The sequence below is a fragment of the Aethalodelphis obliquidens genome, unplaced genomic scaffold, assembly GCF_003676395.1.
Source record: "Aethalodelphis obliquidens isolate GAN/ISIS:26980383/991018 unplaced genomic scaffold, ASM367639v1 scaffold3, whole genome shotgun sequence".
Classification (NCBI taxonomy): domain Eukaryota; kingdom Metazoa; phylum Chordata; class Mammalia; order Artiodactyla; family Delphinidae; genus Aethalodelphis; species Aethalodelphis obliquidens.
Window position 1 is genome coordinate 20,689,253 of NW_020837947.1, and position 18,032 is coordinate 20,707,284.

Sequence of the window (18,032 nt, forward strand, 5' to 3'; positions counted from 1 at the left end):
ACTGCGTTCAAACATCCAGTTAACAAAACCCCCCTAGACTCTGTTGACAGTAGAGGAATTTGGACTAATAAAATATATTCAGAATCTCTTTGGTGTTTGCATACCTTATCTTGGAAGGTGGAAACTAATGCTTATTCTTTCTCAAGCCATTCCTCAAACGTTTGAAAGTAGTTTAAACAAATAAGCTATAAGCACACCTGCTTAAGATTTCAGGTAGGTGCTGGCGCGCTTTCATGGCTTTTCTTGGGCAAAAGAGGATAGTAATGCATTCAAAGTTCTATCAGCAGACCTTTCCTCAAATTTCTATTTCCCCTTCCCAATTTCTGGTGTCTTTCCAATGTTATCTTGAATTGTGTATTGATATCCTACCTATTATTACTATAAAATCTATAGAATATTTATAGTTTTATTACAGTAAAACTTATAGAAACAATTTAGGACCACAGAGCTTGTGTTGGGATAATGCTTTGTAACAGGGATAATATTGATACATAACACTCCTATGTGCTACACATTCATTATAATTAAGCTTCATGAGTGCAGGTTTTGTTTTGTTTTGATGTTTTATTTACTACTGTTTCAGGACCTAGAATAGTGCCTGGCATGTATACTCAATAAATATTTGTTTAAATGAAGTAACATTCTGGCACTTTACCTGAATTATCTCAGGTTTTCCTGACACTAAAACTGAGGCATAAGAAAGGTCAGAATTGGATGGGTTTGCTTGTCTAAAAAAATGCATCATTTTCCATTGAAGCACGAATTTCCCCCTACAATATTGAATGATAACAGTAGTATGCTAGGTATACTAGCTGAAATTGGTTTCTGGCCTTTGTTTCACTCTTACTGTGTAACCTGGGGCAAGTGAGCTTCAGTTTTCTGACCTGAATGTAAAACGGGAATGATAATATTATTAACATTTACCTCATAGTATTGTTGTCGGTTTAAATGAGAACCTACACGTGAAATGCTTGGACCTGTGCCTGGCTTGTGATCAGCATTCAATGAAGGTGAGCAATCGTTCTCTTTCCAGCTTAGTGTAGTTACTCACTTAATGTCATTGTTGCCTTAGAATGGCCAGCTCCTGAAACTAGGGCCTTCACCATCTGCGATCTGTCAGCAAACACGTGCTTTGGCCTCACATCACGTTCACATCATGGCTCTCTGTTAGCTTGCATCTTGACCCAACCTGTCAGCTTCCTGGAATCCTAATCCTTTTGATTTCCCTTAATTTCTGGTACCTTTTGGGTCACTTATATTACATACATAGACTCTTTTACTTGCTTCTAGTCCCTAGCAATTTTATGTTCTTTAAAATTCTTTTTAACTGCACATCCTCTTGATATTGCTTGGCTTTCTGCTGTTCTTAAGAGTCACAAGTACATACACTTCATTGGTGAATACACTTTGGAAATATTGATGCCAATTAATTTTCCTTACTGTGCTTTCTAATTATAAAATGAATTTTGAGTATTCTTTGGTATGTTTCGGTTGTGTTCAAAGCACTCAGATGATGTGTAAATGAAATGATTTTACAATCTTGGAGATAGTCAGGTGATGAAATAGTTTATTAAAATTTCATTGTAGTAATTTCTTCATAGTCTTAATTTACATTGTCTATGGGGGTATTTTTATCCTTTTCCACAGATTCTGTTATATGTGTTGAGGATTCTTAACTTCCTCTCTATAGCCCAGACCTTTTTCCTGACTTTCAGGTCATATATCCAACTGTATGTCTATCCGCATATAGCTGTAGTTGCTAACTTTTCATAATTAGATAAATACCGTAGGGAGGAGAGACCTGGCATTTTCAGTACTTGTTGACCTAAGGATGTGTTCCTGGATGAACTTTTAACCTTGGCTGGCCCAAGTCAGACAATCTGGAGTAGGGAGTACTCAACATAGGAAAGAATTTGCCCTTAATTGTTCTTGCAGGTATACTCAGCAGTTCAAATTTAAGCTATAAATCTTTTCCCACAGTCAGTTGAAGTTTGTTACCTCTTTAGCTCAGTCCCTGATTCCTGAGTCTTCGCCAACCTTTCTTAATTTTAATCTCTTTCTTAATCTTGCTACCACATTATTCTTCCTAAAAGACAACTCTCATATTATTCCTATTCAGAATTTTCCAATGAGTTCCCACTGCCTACTCAATACCTCCCAGGTGCTTTAATATAGCCCTCGATATCTTCTGTAGTTTCACCACAGACCACAGTTCCACATTACTTTCCTTTTTTCTTTTGCGGTACACGGGCCTCTCACCGTTGTGGCCTCTCCCATTGTGGAGCACAGGCTCCGGACGCACAGGCTCAGCGGCCCTGGCTCACGGGCTCAGCCGCTCCGCGGCACGTGGGATCTTCTCAGACCAGGGCACGAACCCGTGTCCCCTGCATTGGCAGGCAGACTCTCAACCACTGCACCACCAGTGAAGCCCCTACTTTCCTTTTATTCCTCAAATTGAGTGAAACCAATTTTTCCCCAAATACAGTATATACTCTTCCAACATTACAACTTTGTTTACATCATTCCCTCCAACCAGAGGGAATGATGTAATTTGGTACCTAGAAATGGTACCACTTTTAGCAAAAGAGCAAGAAAATCTTTACACAAATGTTACATTCTTAACCTTTCTCTAGAGCTTTATGTGTTCTACTATTAGTGTCCACTTTTTACAGGACAGAGTTCAAAACTCACAAACCGAACAAGGACTTGGGTTGTCTGGACAGCAGTGCTGGTGGCAGCAACTCCACGCCATGTCTGAGTTGAGGTCCCACAAAGAGTTTTGTCAAATTTAATAAAGTTTAATAAATCCGATGCTATCAAAGCACTGTAGAAAATGAAAAAATTGTCCATTACTTACCTCCATTAGGTTTTAGAAAGTAATGTTTCCATGTAGAACCTGGTTGAATGTGAGAAAAAGTGGAAAGTAGTTGTTGAACTACTACACCTACCTTGGAGATGTACTGCTGATTTTTAAGGGCAAACTTGGGGCCAATTTTCAAGCCTATTCTACTTTTTGGTCCCAATCTTCTCTCTTACAGGTCTTCCCTCCAGGATAAAGGTACACAAAATTGCTTTTCAACTTTCCACTCATACTTTTGCCCTTGTCCTGGAGTTGAGGGAGGCTCATGTACAATTTGTAACCACTGCTGAAAAACATGAAAAGTATATTGCAATTCCTTTTCTGGTCAAAATATGTTCCCAAGCTCTCTCCTTGTTTGTAATACCTTAAATAGTAGGCATAATGAGGAAGTCTGTTTATTTTCTATATTAGAAACTCTAAAGGGACTATCTTATTTTCACACATTATAATGTGAATGAAAACAGCAATAGCAAATCTCCTCAGATATAAAAAGACAGGAAGTTTTTAAAATAAACTGTAAATTGCCGTTTAAAGCAGTAATTCTTTAGACGGATATTTTAAATTAAAAGTACAAACCGGGCTTCCCTGGTGGCACAGTGGTTGAGAGTCCGCCTGCCGATGAAGGTGACGCGGGTTCGTGCCCCGGTCCGGGAAGATCCCACAAGCTGCCGAGCAGCTGGGCCTGTGAGCCATGGCTGCTGAGCCTGCGTGTCCGGAGCCTGTGCTCCTCAACGGGAGTGGCCACAACAGTGAGAGGCCCGCGTACCGCAAAAAAAAAAAAAAAAAAGTACAAACCACGAGGACTTAAATACAAAAAATTTTAAGTCAGGAAGAGTTGAAATTACAGGCAATTAGAAAAGCTGTCTTATTGCTTTACAGGTGAGGACTCTGTGAGCTGTTAATTTAAAAATACCGAGCACTGTCTGAATACAATAGAAATTGGAACAAACTGAAGCTGGGAACTTCCCAATGATTTTATTGAGGTAACTTTTCCCAATTTTATACATATATGCATTTATATATACTTAAGAAAGCTAAACAATGTTCTAAGGCACTTGGAATTGTGCACAGCAAAGTATCCTACAATATTATACAACTACATAGAGCATAATTTTGCTTTTTAAATAACACAAACACCAATACGGAATAAAAAAGATAATACATAGTCTTTCAGGTTACAATAGTGGAATTACATATACATATGTGTGTATACTTGTAGATATTTATACCCACATACTATAATACAGTACAGGTTTAAGAACAACAACAAAAAAGAGAAACTGTCATGTAATCAGTACACAGTTCCAGTTATTTATAGTCACAGATACTATACCTGTGTAATATGTAGGGTTAGATCACTCACTGGAAATTAGAAATCATTCAGTCTGATAACGATCACAGCTTACCAATCTTATCACTTCCACCAAAGCTTGAAATAACGAAAGAATGCATATAGTTCTTTATATAAAAATCACTGTTACACAGAAAAAAGATGACTAGTTTGAGTTTTTAGTAGGTACTAAATCTGGTGAAATTGGTGCAGAATGTTTTGAACACATTGGCACATTTCTAAGCCACAGAAGAAATATTTTAAAAAATAAAAATAAAAATTAGTGCCTATATTTTTAGTGATGAAAGTGGTTTGACCCTAGATTCATTCAGGTTGTTTTTGAATGCGAGTTAGCATTGCCATGGCGATTTCTTGTGGAAGTTCTCTAAGCAATGTATACATAGTCAAACTATAACAAAACATCCAGTAAGGGAAAAGCCCCCTAAATTGGCAAGTGGCACAAATATCATTGGCATTTTAACATACCACAAAATTGACCTGAGGGTGGAGTGGCATTCTGCCTCATTTACTCCCTTCAATTTATTCTTAAAAAAAAAAAAAAAAGTATTTCACAAGAATTCTTAAGCACCATCTAAAAATTCACAATATAATCACCTTTATTGACTGAGTCGCTCTGCTTCAGAAAAGATATTTAGAAATTTTAGTATTGAAAAAAATTATAGTGGCTAACTTCATTCGATCTGTTAGCCACAATACGTCCAAATAATTTCGAGACATATTTACCATTCAGTTTTGGAGATAAAAAGTTACGAAAGGAATAAGTCTGTTTATGTACTGTTAGTATAGTATAATGTTTCACCTAGGTAAAACTCATTTTGTGTATGATCATCGTCGAAGTATGAACGATATGCAAGCAATCCACAGCTCACCCATGTTTCCTTCATAATTTAGTATTCACAAATCTAAGAAAAGTTGAACTGCATGGCTATATTTATGCAGGGGGGAATTCAAGCATGTGCATGTGGATTAAATGCTTCTTTAATAGGATAAAGAGGCAATTGTTTGGGAACTCATGGGATGCAGCTTACCAGGTGAAATCTAATGGTGATTTTCATAGACCAAGAGTTTTGTTTATGTGGACTGTTAGCTGTCGTGTTTGTGGTTAAGCCATGCAATGATCCTCATGACATTGACAAGGATTATGACCAACAGTGTAGTTCTGAGGTAAAATTGTGAGGCAAAAAAAAAAAAAAAAAAAAAGTGTACTTCATGTGAAATCTCCCCTTTAAGTACATACAGGGACTAATCAAGCGACTATGCCTGTCGGAACTGCCTAGGCTACTCAGTAACCTCCTCCCTGAAGAACTGGTAAACTAAAGCTGCATCAGAAGGCTAGAAACAAAAGGCTAGAAAGATGATGGGGGAGGAAACTACTCAGGGCCCAAAGAAATGCAAGGGAGTCAAGATGATGTTTTGAGATAGACACTTTTTCCTGTGTCCTCAAATTGCAGTAGACAGTGGCATTTAAGGGAGGAGGTACTGCCCTCCCAGGAGGGCATCTGAACATGGGGGAGCGCTTTTTACTTTTCGTATTTACAATGGCTGGGCATACAACTGGCATTTAGGCAGCAGGGGCCTGGGAGAGTAAACATCTTGCAATGTGTGGGACATTTCTGTACGAAAAGAATTGCCCAGCTCCAAATGCCAACAGTACCCCACTGAGAAACACTGATGGAGTGCTTTGCTCATATGTGCAGCTGTGCTAGCAATGTGAAAAGCTAAATGACATTTTTCTGTGCAGTAAATCCTAGCCTAGCTAAAAATGACCCTTGCCTATAGGGTTGGCTTTTGGTGGGAATAGCTGCTATAGGATTCTCTCTTTTTGCCAGAAATCTTATAGCGTGTACAATAGGATTTCTTAATTTGGGATAAACCTGTCTTTGAAAAAGCGTAAGTGGGCTATTTTTTCAGTTCTTTCCTAGAAATGTTAATGGTGGTTTGCATTTCCATAAAGAGCTTAAGCTTAATGATTACAAAAAGTAAGTGGAAAGTGAAAATGAGAATGGGTTGGGAGTATTCTACCCTTGTCCTACCACGCTTTGATCACTGCCAAATTATAATAACGCCTCATGCTGCTCTTTGAAACTTGCGTGTCAACTATTTGGAGATGTGCTTTCTCTCAGAAAGATGGTCCTATTAATTTGATGATTACTTTTGCTGTTGCACTCCCGTCTAGGACATATTTCAGCTCCAAAATTTCATTCTGCTTTGGCAAGTAAAACAATGTGACATATACTCAAATGCCCAATAGTGGAAGATCAGCCAGTTCAAGTGGCCAAGGGAAAACTTTGTAAATAAATTGCATCTTAGTGGTTCCTTAGTGCTCATAACATTCTCTAACAATGTGAAGAAATTAATTATTGTCTCAAAGTATATACTTTCACTAGTAAGATTAGGCTTAATAATATGATTGGATCTAGGAATGTTTAAGCTACCATACCGATGAAATGACATAAATTGATGTATCTTGTACTAGCTTGATTCCATCTCACCTATTCTGAGAACGATTTCTCACTCTGTGTGAAATGTGCTGATGGGACGAATTAAAGAAATAATATGACATTTTTGAAGAGCTTTCACTGTTTAAATGTGGAGATACTACTATGTGATAGACAAGGTTGCTTTTTTCTATTGTGAATACAGTATAATTTGTGAAAGTTGTGTCTGACTCTATTAAGTATAAATACAATGCCTGTTTTTGTGTTAAAATGTGGTACACATTAGGATATGCAATGTTAATGCAAATTTTTCTCTTTTTTAAGTGTAAGTTACTGTATTTTTTTTAAGTGCCAATGCAACACTGAATTAACTGCAGGTTGTAAAACCTGAGTTATGGGTTTTAAGGACTTATCTCTCATTTTCAATATTCGATGATTATTCAAGGGTGTATTCAATTCCTCTACTTCCTTAAAAAGATTTTCACTGACATTTTAGAACTTTCTACAAACAATATATTTACTAACATAAGAGAAAGATAAGTGATTACAATCATTATGCTAATAAAAGGGTATGAAAATGAAACCAGAAAGTCGGTTTTTCTGGGTAAATCAGATGGACGAGTGTGCTTTTTTCTCCATTTAAAACAGCTGTTCAAATACCCAAACTAGTTCTCTGAATATTATAGATTTCATCTAAATAATTTTAGGAATTATCATAAAGGTAAACTATATTGAACAAAAAGAAAATGCTAGACATTTCACACCACAGGAAATTATCAGGCAGGGCTGCCAAAAATTAACACTAATCACTGGAGAACTAGTTTTGTCAGCCTAATTGGTAATGACCATGAAGATGCTGATAAAGCTAATGGCATCTTCTTACTACCTTACTGTTACTGTTCTTTTTCTCCATTTTAAAAAAGATGGAAATGGTCACTTTGGTTTTTACAGTCTGTCTAGTTTTTTCCTGCCTGTGACCTTTCTGGAGATGGATTTGTTCTCTTCCTTAATCACATCTTAGGGACCCAGGAAAACCACTCACTTCTTCTACGTCAGCCTAATGTTGCACTTTAAATAGGAAAAACCCTGGTGTTGTATTACAACAACCCAATTCCCATAAACATGTATTTTTATAGAACCGTAGCTTATCGGTTGTATTGCAGAAATGCTGGCATTAGGCGGATACATAATTCTATGGAGGGTGGTCCACATCTTTGTATCCTTTTAGGGCTGCAGGCAAGATGGGCTGCTGAGATGGATATGCAGTGTTTCTGCCTTTTAAAATTAGCTACTGGGGATATGGGGATGTATGGATACGTATAGCAGATTCATTTTGTTTGTTATACAGCAGAAACTAACACAACATGGTAAAGCAATTATAGTCCAAGAAAGACATTAAAAAAAAGTAAAATTATCTATTAAAATAGAGCTTCATTCCGCAAAATATAGCTTGGCTCATAATCCTTCCATTCTTTCCATAGCTTTTTATTTAAAGGGTCATTCTGATGAAATAATTTGTGGTTCCAATTCTTAAAAATTAAACTAGTATTGGTTAATTTTTTTGACTTTTAAACTTTTCCCTAAACATGTCAATCATTAGAAGAAAAAGTATGGGTAGTTCATAAATCTGACATATCATACAAGGGAAACAATATATTGAGGGACCAGAGTTTCATTTTTGTACCGAGTGCATCTCAGTGTAGGGAATAAAAAAACTGTATCACATGTACTGCTAGTGGGAAAAAAATGGTTCCTTTTATCAACCAAATAGAGACTTTCTATGATATGTATCTTGAGTGATAAAACAGTGATAAATGTCTTATATTTACCATTTTTATAGGGGCCTTGTGATTAGAAATTAAAATGATGTTCTAAGATTATAAGTATAGAAAATTAAAATAACACTACATTCCTTGGTATTTTTCCCAAGACACTAAAATGACAATAAAACAATATCATAAGGAAAAACATGGCTTCAGCAAAAAACTGGAACCTAGTTAATATCTGTGGCTGGATTTAAACACTATGAAATGGATAAAACTTCAGCCAGAGAAAGACACTTGGGCATGCAGAAAAAGTTTTTCAAAACAAAAATACGTCTTACTCTATCAAGGACATGACAATAGTGTAGAATTCTAGGTTTATTTTATTAACGCATATAGCTGAGTACAGCAAGAGGTGTCAGCAACGCTGGCTACTTTTCTTAGTTATAAAACGGTCCTGGCTTTTTGTAATAGGCTAAGTGGGACTAAATTTTTTTTTATTTTTGAAGCAAAATCATCCAATTTTAAGTGGTTCTTTAAAATGTAAATGAATGGCAGGATCCAAATTTGTCCACCAGATTAAATGTTTGCCTTTTGGTTGAAATAGAAAATTAGAGTTTTCCATATAATGCAACAGAATCATTTCAGAAAATCCTAGTCCAAACTCTGAGAATAAAATAAAGTCTATTTGGGTCTTGTCTTGTTGTTATACGTCTCATGTGTTTTTAATAAAAGGGGCACAAAATAATCATGAAAGAACAATGAAATGCAAGGTGGTATTTACAATATGGTCATTTGTACTTGGGAGCAGAAGCCATACTATGCCTGTGACTCCATGGAAAACAGTAAGATGACAATAGAGGACTTCTTAATGTAAACGATATTGACTGTAGGCTCAAAGGGAAATCTTCCATAACTTTAATCTCACTGATTATTTTGCACTGAAAGTCAATGCTATATTTATGGATGCAATCTGCAGACTCCTAAAATATCAAATGAGGTTCTCCTCACTTACAACTTAGCAGAAATTTTCTGTTCTTTTAAGTCTCTGGGTGAGTATTTTTTTAATCCATGTGCTTTATTTTTTTAATAGCAGCAATCCAACTTAATGCAGCATGGAAAATAAGTAGTTCTTTTCATTCCTATTCAGAGCTAACTGCTGGCAGAAAACTTGCATTTCGCTTAAGTTTTAACTTTGGATTCAGACTTTTTAAAAAGGTGCCATGATTGTCGATATTATCTTCTTCAGATCAAGTACGATGGTTTCAACATTGGAGATAATCAAGCTAGGGAAAGACCAAAAGATTTATTTCTAAAGCCTGCTACAGATTTAAAGGGTCGAATAATTACGTCTGACTTTATTCCCAGTCCTATAATCCTCGTGGAAGGTTGGTACATTAGATAAGGAGTATTAAAAAAAAAATGTAAAGTATGTCTAGCTATGCTACTTAAAGCATGCAACAAAATTTGGGTAAGCATGCTTATTAAGAGTCAGGAAAAGCCTCTCGCATTTCAGAAAAAGGTACATGAAAACACTCAGACTTATTTCTGGCAACTGAATTCACTGGCACAACAAAAAAATAATGGTACGACACTGTACCAATATAATGATGAAACAAGAATATTCTTCTAGGGTCAGGTCTTTAGGAAATCCACCTTGGGTGATTAAACTCCCAAATCCCTTAATAAGTTCTCAACTACCAAAAGCCTACTTTGAAAATACCTTTATGCTTCCATTTCTTCTTTTCATTAACATAATGAAGTACTTCTCTTGCTTTCTGATTTTCAACCCCCCACCCCTCTCCAGTGCTCAGAAATTCCATTCCCCATTCTTCTTTAACTTGCACTCTTAAATGTGGCTTTCTGGCAACAGGGAACCAGCGATTGTCTTCTGCTCATCTTCTTTGATTAAAACTCCTGATGAAGAATAAGTGGTGTAACCATGGTATCCCCTTACCATCAATCCACATGCTGGACAGCAGAGTCGCTGCACCCTTCCCTTTGCTTGTTGGCCTATCCGGGCTGTATAGGTGGGGAGCACGTTCCACACGCTTCCATCACCACAAGTTAAACGGAAACACACACATTCAAATCCCAGTGCAATATCAGGTTTTCAGGAAGCGAGGATTCCCCCAAAGATGATCAGTCTGTTTCCAAAGAGTCCCGCACTTCGTTATGGACGATGAAACCTGAAATATGAAACAGAAACTCTGTGAGACAGTAGAGAAACACAACTCTGCATTCAGTGAAATGAATAAGTTATAGCAATGTTTCTGATCAAAGGCAGCTCTAGCATCCCCAACTGAATTACTGTTCTAAGTTACTGTCAGAACAGAATACCATTATAAACGTCACGTGGGAAAGCAGAGACAGCCCCTCTACAAAAGATGCTGCTTGGGCTTCCCTGGTGGCGCGGTGGTTGAGAGTCCGCCTGCCGATGCAGGGGACGCGGGTTCGTGCCCCGGTCCGGGAAGATCCCACATGCCGCGGAGCGGCTGGGCCCGTGAGCCATGGCCGCTGAGCCTGCGCGTCCGGAGCCTGTGCTCCACAACGGGAGAGGCCACAACAGTGAGAGGCCCGTCTACCGCAAAAAAAAAAAAAAAAAAAAATCAGATCGGGCAACAAAGTAGCCAATGGACCAGGAGAGATTTAGAACCTTTTAAAGCGAAGCATTTTCCTGGAAAGTGTCCTGCTTTTAATTTCCAAAAATTAGCAGGACACTACAATTTGCTACTATTTGCCCATGGATCCATTAGAGAAAGAGTTCACAGACTGGATTTTGTTGGAAGGTCAGGTCATCATCAGCACAGCTCCTACGTTGGTGAAGAAAGGAAGATGACTAACCAATACTGTGACTGCAATAATATGCTGACAAAGCTGCAGGGGGTCAGAAGTGCTACCTCAGGACTTCCCTGGTGGTCCAGTGGGTAAGACTGTGCTCCCAATGCAGGAGGCCCAGGTTCGATCCCTGGTCAGGGAAGTAGATCCCGCTTGCCGCAACTGAGAAGCCCGCATGCCGCAACTAAGAAGTTGGCACGCTGCAACTAAATGATCCCACATGCCGCAGTGAAGATCCCGTGTGCCGCAACTAAGACAGTGCAGCCAAAATTAAAATAAATAAATAAATGTAACCTCTCTTCATATGCACTGCCCAGATCTGGTCAAAAAACCCGTATATTTTCTTGCACTATCCAATCAGAAAAGGACATTTATATCCTATTTAAATTAGGCATCTTATCTTCAAAATCAACTCTTAAATTTTATGGTTAGAGGTCCTAAAATGCAAATTATTCTTAAGTTTGGTACTACTCAGTGGTTTGCGTTCATTTTAAGGTACATGAAGTTCAGCTTTACCTCGGGGGAAGTTTGCCTATCTAACAGAATGACAGTTTTGGCTTTAGGCTTCAAGTTGATGAAGCAATAAATAGGTTTACTGTGCTCTCAGGATACTTAAGCTTTTCGTCCACCCTTTCTTCAGAACTTTCCTGCAACTCAAATTTGAAGTTATCTATATTTTCTTCTTCTTGTTAAAACTGCAATAAATCTTTCTTATTTTCATACTGTTGAGAGGGAGTGAATAGGAGGAAAAAGCTAATTTTAAGTCATGGAATTCAGGTAAAGATAGTTATTTTCCATAACAGTTCCTCTACAAATTAATATATAAAAATGTCCTCACCTTCCTATAAATTCATTCAGATAATATAAAATATGAAATTACTCACAAAGTGTAAAATATTACTTTCCTATAATTTCCTAATTGATATATACAGAAATCCTGAATAATTCATTTTCCCTTTATTTAAAAGGGTTCAATGGTCACGGCACATACACTTACGTTAAACAAATGAGGAGACTCTCCTAAACCACTGCGCCTTGTTCAACCGGAGTCAGATGACATGCTGGATGGGATTTTGTTAGTCTGAATAGGCAACCATGCTTGCAACTCTGGTGGTCGAAGCAGCATTTTGCAATTCTTTTTAGTTTCTGTCCAGGTATTAAATAAATGGAGCACCCAAGAGAGAAATGAGTATGCAGAAGCAGCCTTCTCATTTCTCTGTAGAGGGGCCCTGAATTAATGTTTATTGAGGTCACAGGTGTAGTTCCTGCCATGTCACATTTTGATAAACCTATCTAGAAGCTCAAAGAGTGGTTTAATTTATCTGTAAATCCACATTGGATAGTAATAGCTTAAGGTGTAACAGAATGAGAAAATTTCTTTAAATACACACACACACACACACACACACACACACACACACACACACCCCTCAACATAGCTACATTAGGAAATTTGAAAGGTAGAGAAAAGGAAAAAAAACACCTATAGGCTCTCTCTATAACAAATCATTAAGAGTTTTTTTTATAAGGTTTGGCATTATTTGCATTTATTTATTTCTTTATGTACATTGAAGTACCATTGATTTATAATATTGTTGGAGTTTCAGGTATATAGCAAAGTGATTCAGTTATATATATATATATGTATTCAGATTATTTGCCATTACAGGTTATTACAAGATATTGAATATAGTTCTGTATGTTATACAGTAAATCCTTGTTGCTTATGTATTTTATGTATAGTAGTTTGTATCTGTTAATCCCATACTCCTAATTTATCCCTCCCACCCCCCGTTTTCCCTTTGGTAACCATAAGTTTATTTCCTGTGTCTGTGAGTCTGTTTCTGTTTTGTATATAGATTCAGGTGTATTATTTTTTAGATTCCATACCTAGGTGATAACGTATAATATGTGTCTTTCTCTGATTTACTTTGCTTAGTATGATATTCTGTAGGTCCATCCATGTTGCTACAAGTGGCAATATTTCATTCTTTTTTAAGGCTGAGTGTTTTAACGTTGTTTCTTATTTTTCTTCTATGCATCTGAATTTTAAAATAAAACAAACCACTGCCATATATATACATATACATACACACACACACACACACACACACACACACACACACACACACACACATACACACACACCTTTAGTCAGTATCTGGATTTTTCCACTTAACATTATGCCAATAATCTCTTGAGGTCCGTTCTGACTCTAAGAGTTGTCAATTTAATGATCCTTTGCTTAATATAATAAGCAAACAATTTAAAAGCTAATAAAATTATATATATGAAAATGCTACTTTGCATACTCTAAAAATGTTCTTATTTACAAAATTCAAAGTCTGTTTTTAAAAGCAATATTCTCTCTTGATTATAAATCTGATACATGTTGACATTTTAAAAAATTTGGAAATCAGAAAATATCCAAAGGTTATAACTAACCATAGATCCTACCATTCAGCTGTAACCATTTTAAAGTTTAGTTTTTACGTAAATTGTTTTCGAACAATTTACATGTCTTTATAATTTAGAGAATTATTTTAAATTGTAGAAACCCCATTTACTATGGAAAGGGAAGTGGGTTTTCCTTGCCATGGTGATCTGTTTCCAGAATGCAATGGCCCCATTTAATAGTACAGTGCCCTTCAAATGGTCTTCTGGGTTTTGAACAGTAGGCTGGGTGGGCAGCTGCTGAGGGGGAGAAAAAAACAGTATGTGTCTGGACAGGCAGCAAGTGTTCTAAAAAACAGAGGTTAAATCCTGGTACCTTGCAGGCCAAAGGATGAATTCTTATGGGGATCACTTATCCTCATGTTTCTCACATGACCCTAGAATGCATTCCAATTCCAAGAGCCATCTGGAGAAACTGGGGGAATTAGATGAAAGAGTGGATCGCTACAATCCCTCTTCAGGTCAAACATGCAGAGAACGTACTCCAGGATGGAGTTTTCAGAGGTGTCTTCTCGGTACAGGAACAGCAGTAATACCACAGTATTACTGCCAGCACACTCTTCATGAAAAGCCACCATGATGGACTCCTCATTTACAGAAAGAGGACTTCGGAAATAGATCCTTCATTTTTTTCTCTTAAATATTTTTTTCTTGACTAGGTAATAAATTCTTATGTTTCAAAAATTCAAAAGGTTCGTAAGGGTGAATAGTGAAGTCTCCCCCACCATGCCTGCCCCAGTCATCTGATTTCCCTCCCAGAGGCAACCAATGTTACCAGCTTTTTGTGACTCTCTACAGAGATACAGAAGCAAAGGAAGCTGTGTATAGGAATGCATCCTCCCAGTGTTGACTGATACATCACTGTGTGGGAGATCATCACTGGATGAAGAGGTGCCTGGGCAGAAGAAGCAGGGCTGTCTCAACCCTTTTATGAACCACTCTAAATCACAGGCAGTTAATAGGTTTTGATTTTGAAGGGAAGGCTTACTTGATATAAGGAGATAACCTCTGGCACTAATGAGAAAGGCTAATAAGTGAGCTGCTCTCTATCTGGGTTGCATTTAAATAGCCAGGTCATGATCCATGGCATGTTTATTCCTTCCAAGGGTGGCTGAGACTAAAGGCACCACCATCTCCTACATGAGCAATTTTCTAAATGTAAAACATTATCATATGTTTGTATTATTTTGATAAGACTAAGCAGTATTTACCAAACCTTTCACCTTTTAAAAGAAATACTGAAAACAACTTAAAAAATCATAAGTATTATTTTTATGTCTCAGAGCCTAAATATTTCTCTACTGGAATACAATTCTAATGATGTAATATACATTGATGGAAAAATCACAGGAGACATTTGCTTTACTGCCAAGTTTTAAAGAATACTTAAGCAAGGAATATTTGTCTTAGTGATATGAATATTTAATTTTTCCTTATCCAGAAATTTAATTTTCTAAAAAATTGAACTATAATTGACTTATAATATTATATTTGTTTCAGAAATACAACATAGTGATTCAGTATTTTTATACATTATGAAGTGATCACCATGATAAGTCTGTTACCATCTGTCGCCATACAAAGTTATTACAATATTACTGACTATATTCCCCATGCTGTATATTACACTCTCATGGCTTATTTATTTTATAACTGGAAGTTTGTACCTCTTAATCCCCTTCACCTAATTCACCCCTTCCTCCACCAGTGTCTTTAAAAGACATTTTTAAGAGTGTTAACCAATACATTTTTGGGAAAACTTTTAAAGCTTACCTTTGTATCAGCTGTTAAAAAAAAGAAAGCCTATGATTTTCTCTTGAAATGCAGTCATCCCTGTTTGCATCTATTAATATTTGCTTAAACAATGAAGATAACAATTGACTATTTTACGGCACACACAAACACTCCAAATTTCTATAGATGAATAAATACAGAAAAATAGCCAATAGAATTTTAAAGGTGAAAAAGACTCCATCAGATTTAAAAATATACTACAAATCTATTCTAATTAAACTGTGTGACACAGTGCCAGGACAGACAACAGCTCATTAGAACCCAATACAGAATCTGGAAATTGATCCTTAATGGTCTTCTTTTAATAAAGAAGAATTTCACATAAAGGGGGAAACAAATGGCATAGGGACAATTGATTATTGATTTAGAACAAAGAAAGTCAACAACAACAACAAAAATAGAACACAGTAAAGTTAGTTTACTCCTTTGAATCATACATACAAATAAATGCCCGATGAATGAAAGATTTAAGTATTAAAAAAAAGCACATATAAAAATCAAAGATGAGTTTTATAATCTTGGCCATCCTCCATAAGACACAAAATAATGAACTAAAACATAACAATATACACAAATTTGAATATAAAAAAATTTAAACAAAAGACCGTAAAAAGAGTTAAAACATTAACTACAGATTGGGGGACAGTATTGTGACACATGTAACAAAGGGCCGATAGCCACAATATTTAAGGAAGTTGTACTAATCCATATGAAAAATACAAACAACTCCAAAGAGAACTGGTCAAAGCACAGCAAATTAGAAAAAAATCAATAAGAATATGTAAAAATGCCTAGCCTTACAGAAATCAATGAACTAGGATATTATTGTTCATTCTTTAGAACCCCCACCGCCCCAAAATACTGACGAAGGTGAGTAGACCAGTCATGTTCATAAACTGGAGGTCGCAATGAAAACTGTGTCCTTTGGAAAGAGAATAGTAATCTCTCAAAATGTTAGAAAATATATATTTAGTGGATATAGCAAATACTCGGATACTACAGAAATATTGGCATGTATGCAAAAGAGTGTATTTACAAAGAAAGTCAAGGTAGCATTGTTTAAATAATGGAAAAATGAAACTTTCATAAACATCCATCAATAGAATAATTGTTCAACAACTTACAGCATACTGTATTATCTATGAAATGCCATAGAGTCATTCAAATGAATGAAATATATGCTAACATGGACAGATTTTCTAGATGCTGTCTTTGTGTATAACTGAGAGGGGTACAGAAATGCATATAAGTACCTACACATATATCACATATATATACATGTTTGTGAATGTACAGAAAACTCTCTACAAAGATCTACACCAAACTTTTACCAGTGGTTCCTGTGAGAATGGGGATGAATTTGGGGAAGGAGTGAAGGAAGGTTTCAGTTTTCCTTGATAGATTTTTGTGATGTTTGAATGCTTAATTAGAATATATTATTTGTGTACATAAGAATATATAGATAAAAAAGAAATGAACTTCATTTCTCCCTACATCCTACTGTTTTTACTTGGTCACAGTGTACAACAGAAGAAGAAGGACCTATGTGAGTATAAATGTTTAATTTTCATAAAATGAGAACTTTTGTATAAGTGCACTTAAAAAATTTGATTATTTCTATTGTAATTTATTCTTCATACAATGCTATCAAATGAAAATGAGTTAATCAGTTACTACAATTCCTAGGAAAACTATACAGATGTAGAACTATCCTAAATGTCAAAAACTGGGTTGCGTGCAGTCACTACATCTCAGGACTCTCAGGGTGAGGACTCAGCGACACAAACACATGGCATCTCCCCAGTTTCCTGGAGGTCCCACCCAGCTCAATGTCACCATAAATATCCAGCTGCCTTATGATGATCAACTTAACTGGAGAAGTGTGACCACAGTGTCAGATATTAGCATGAACTCTTCCTGACCCCAGAAGTGGAAGGGAGAAAAGGAGAGGACAAATAGGTCTGCTTGATATGGGAAGGTGATGGGTCCAAGAGTAGATTATCATAGGATAAAGCACTCAAATAGAGAAAAAGTCTATATATTCAGGACATCTAAAAGCCCTACATGCATTCACAAATAAATATGATACAGGAGAAAACAAAACAAATAAGGAAGAACTATCCCTAGGAGAAAGGGGAATTTCTTCTACATGCCAGACATTATTATAGGACCAACAGCTATGGAGCAAGCAGGCCCCCATAAGCCTCAGGGAAGGGATTTGCTATTAAATTATGAAGATACATCACCACTGCCCTTATCATGGGACACGCTCCCCAGCAGGGAACACCACCACCAACAGGAACCACTGCAGATGCTGTCGTACCACGATGTATGGCTGCGCTACAGAGGCTGTTTCTAGTCTTGGGATCAGTATCTGCTTTCCAGAAAGACCTACCATGGTATTCTTCACGTAATCATCTGTCCTCGTATGTTTTTTAGCAATTCAAGCTTTCAAAGATTTGATTCGCATGCAAATTCTTTGAAAAATCTTATATAATACCTGTTACATGTAGCAAAGCACGTAAACCCACGAG

At 36.6% G+C, this 18,032-nt stretch overlaps 1 protein-coding gene across 4 annotated transcripts in view; it reads right to left on the minus strand.

The window, feature by feature from the left end:
• Window positions 1–3,810: 3,810 nt before the first annotated feature.
• The window catches only part of PHACTR2 (phosphatase and actin regulator 2), a 260,011-nt gene continuing 245,789 nt past the window's right edge, over window positions 3,811–18,032 (minus strand). For all 4 annotated transcript variants that reach the window (XM_027084669.1, XM_027084689.1, XM_027084679.1 and 1 more), the window contains one exon: window positions 3,811–10,601. In XM_027084669.1, the coding sequence (XP_026940470.1) occupies window positions 10,586–10,601 (16 nt within the window). In that variant the 3' untranslated portion in view covers window positions 3,811–10,585. The remainder of the gene's footprint in view (window positions 10,602–18,032) is intronic.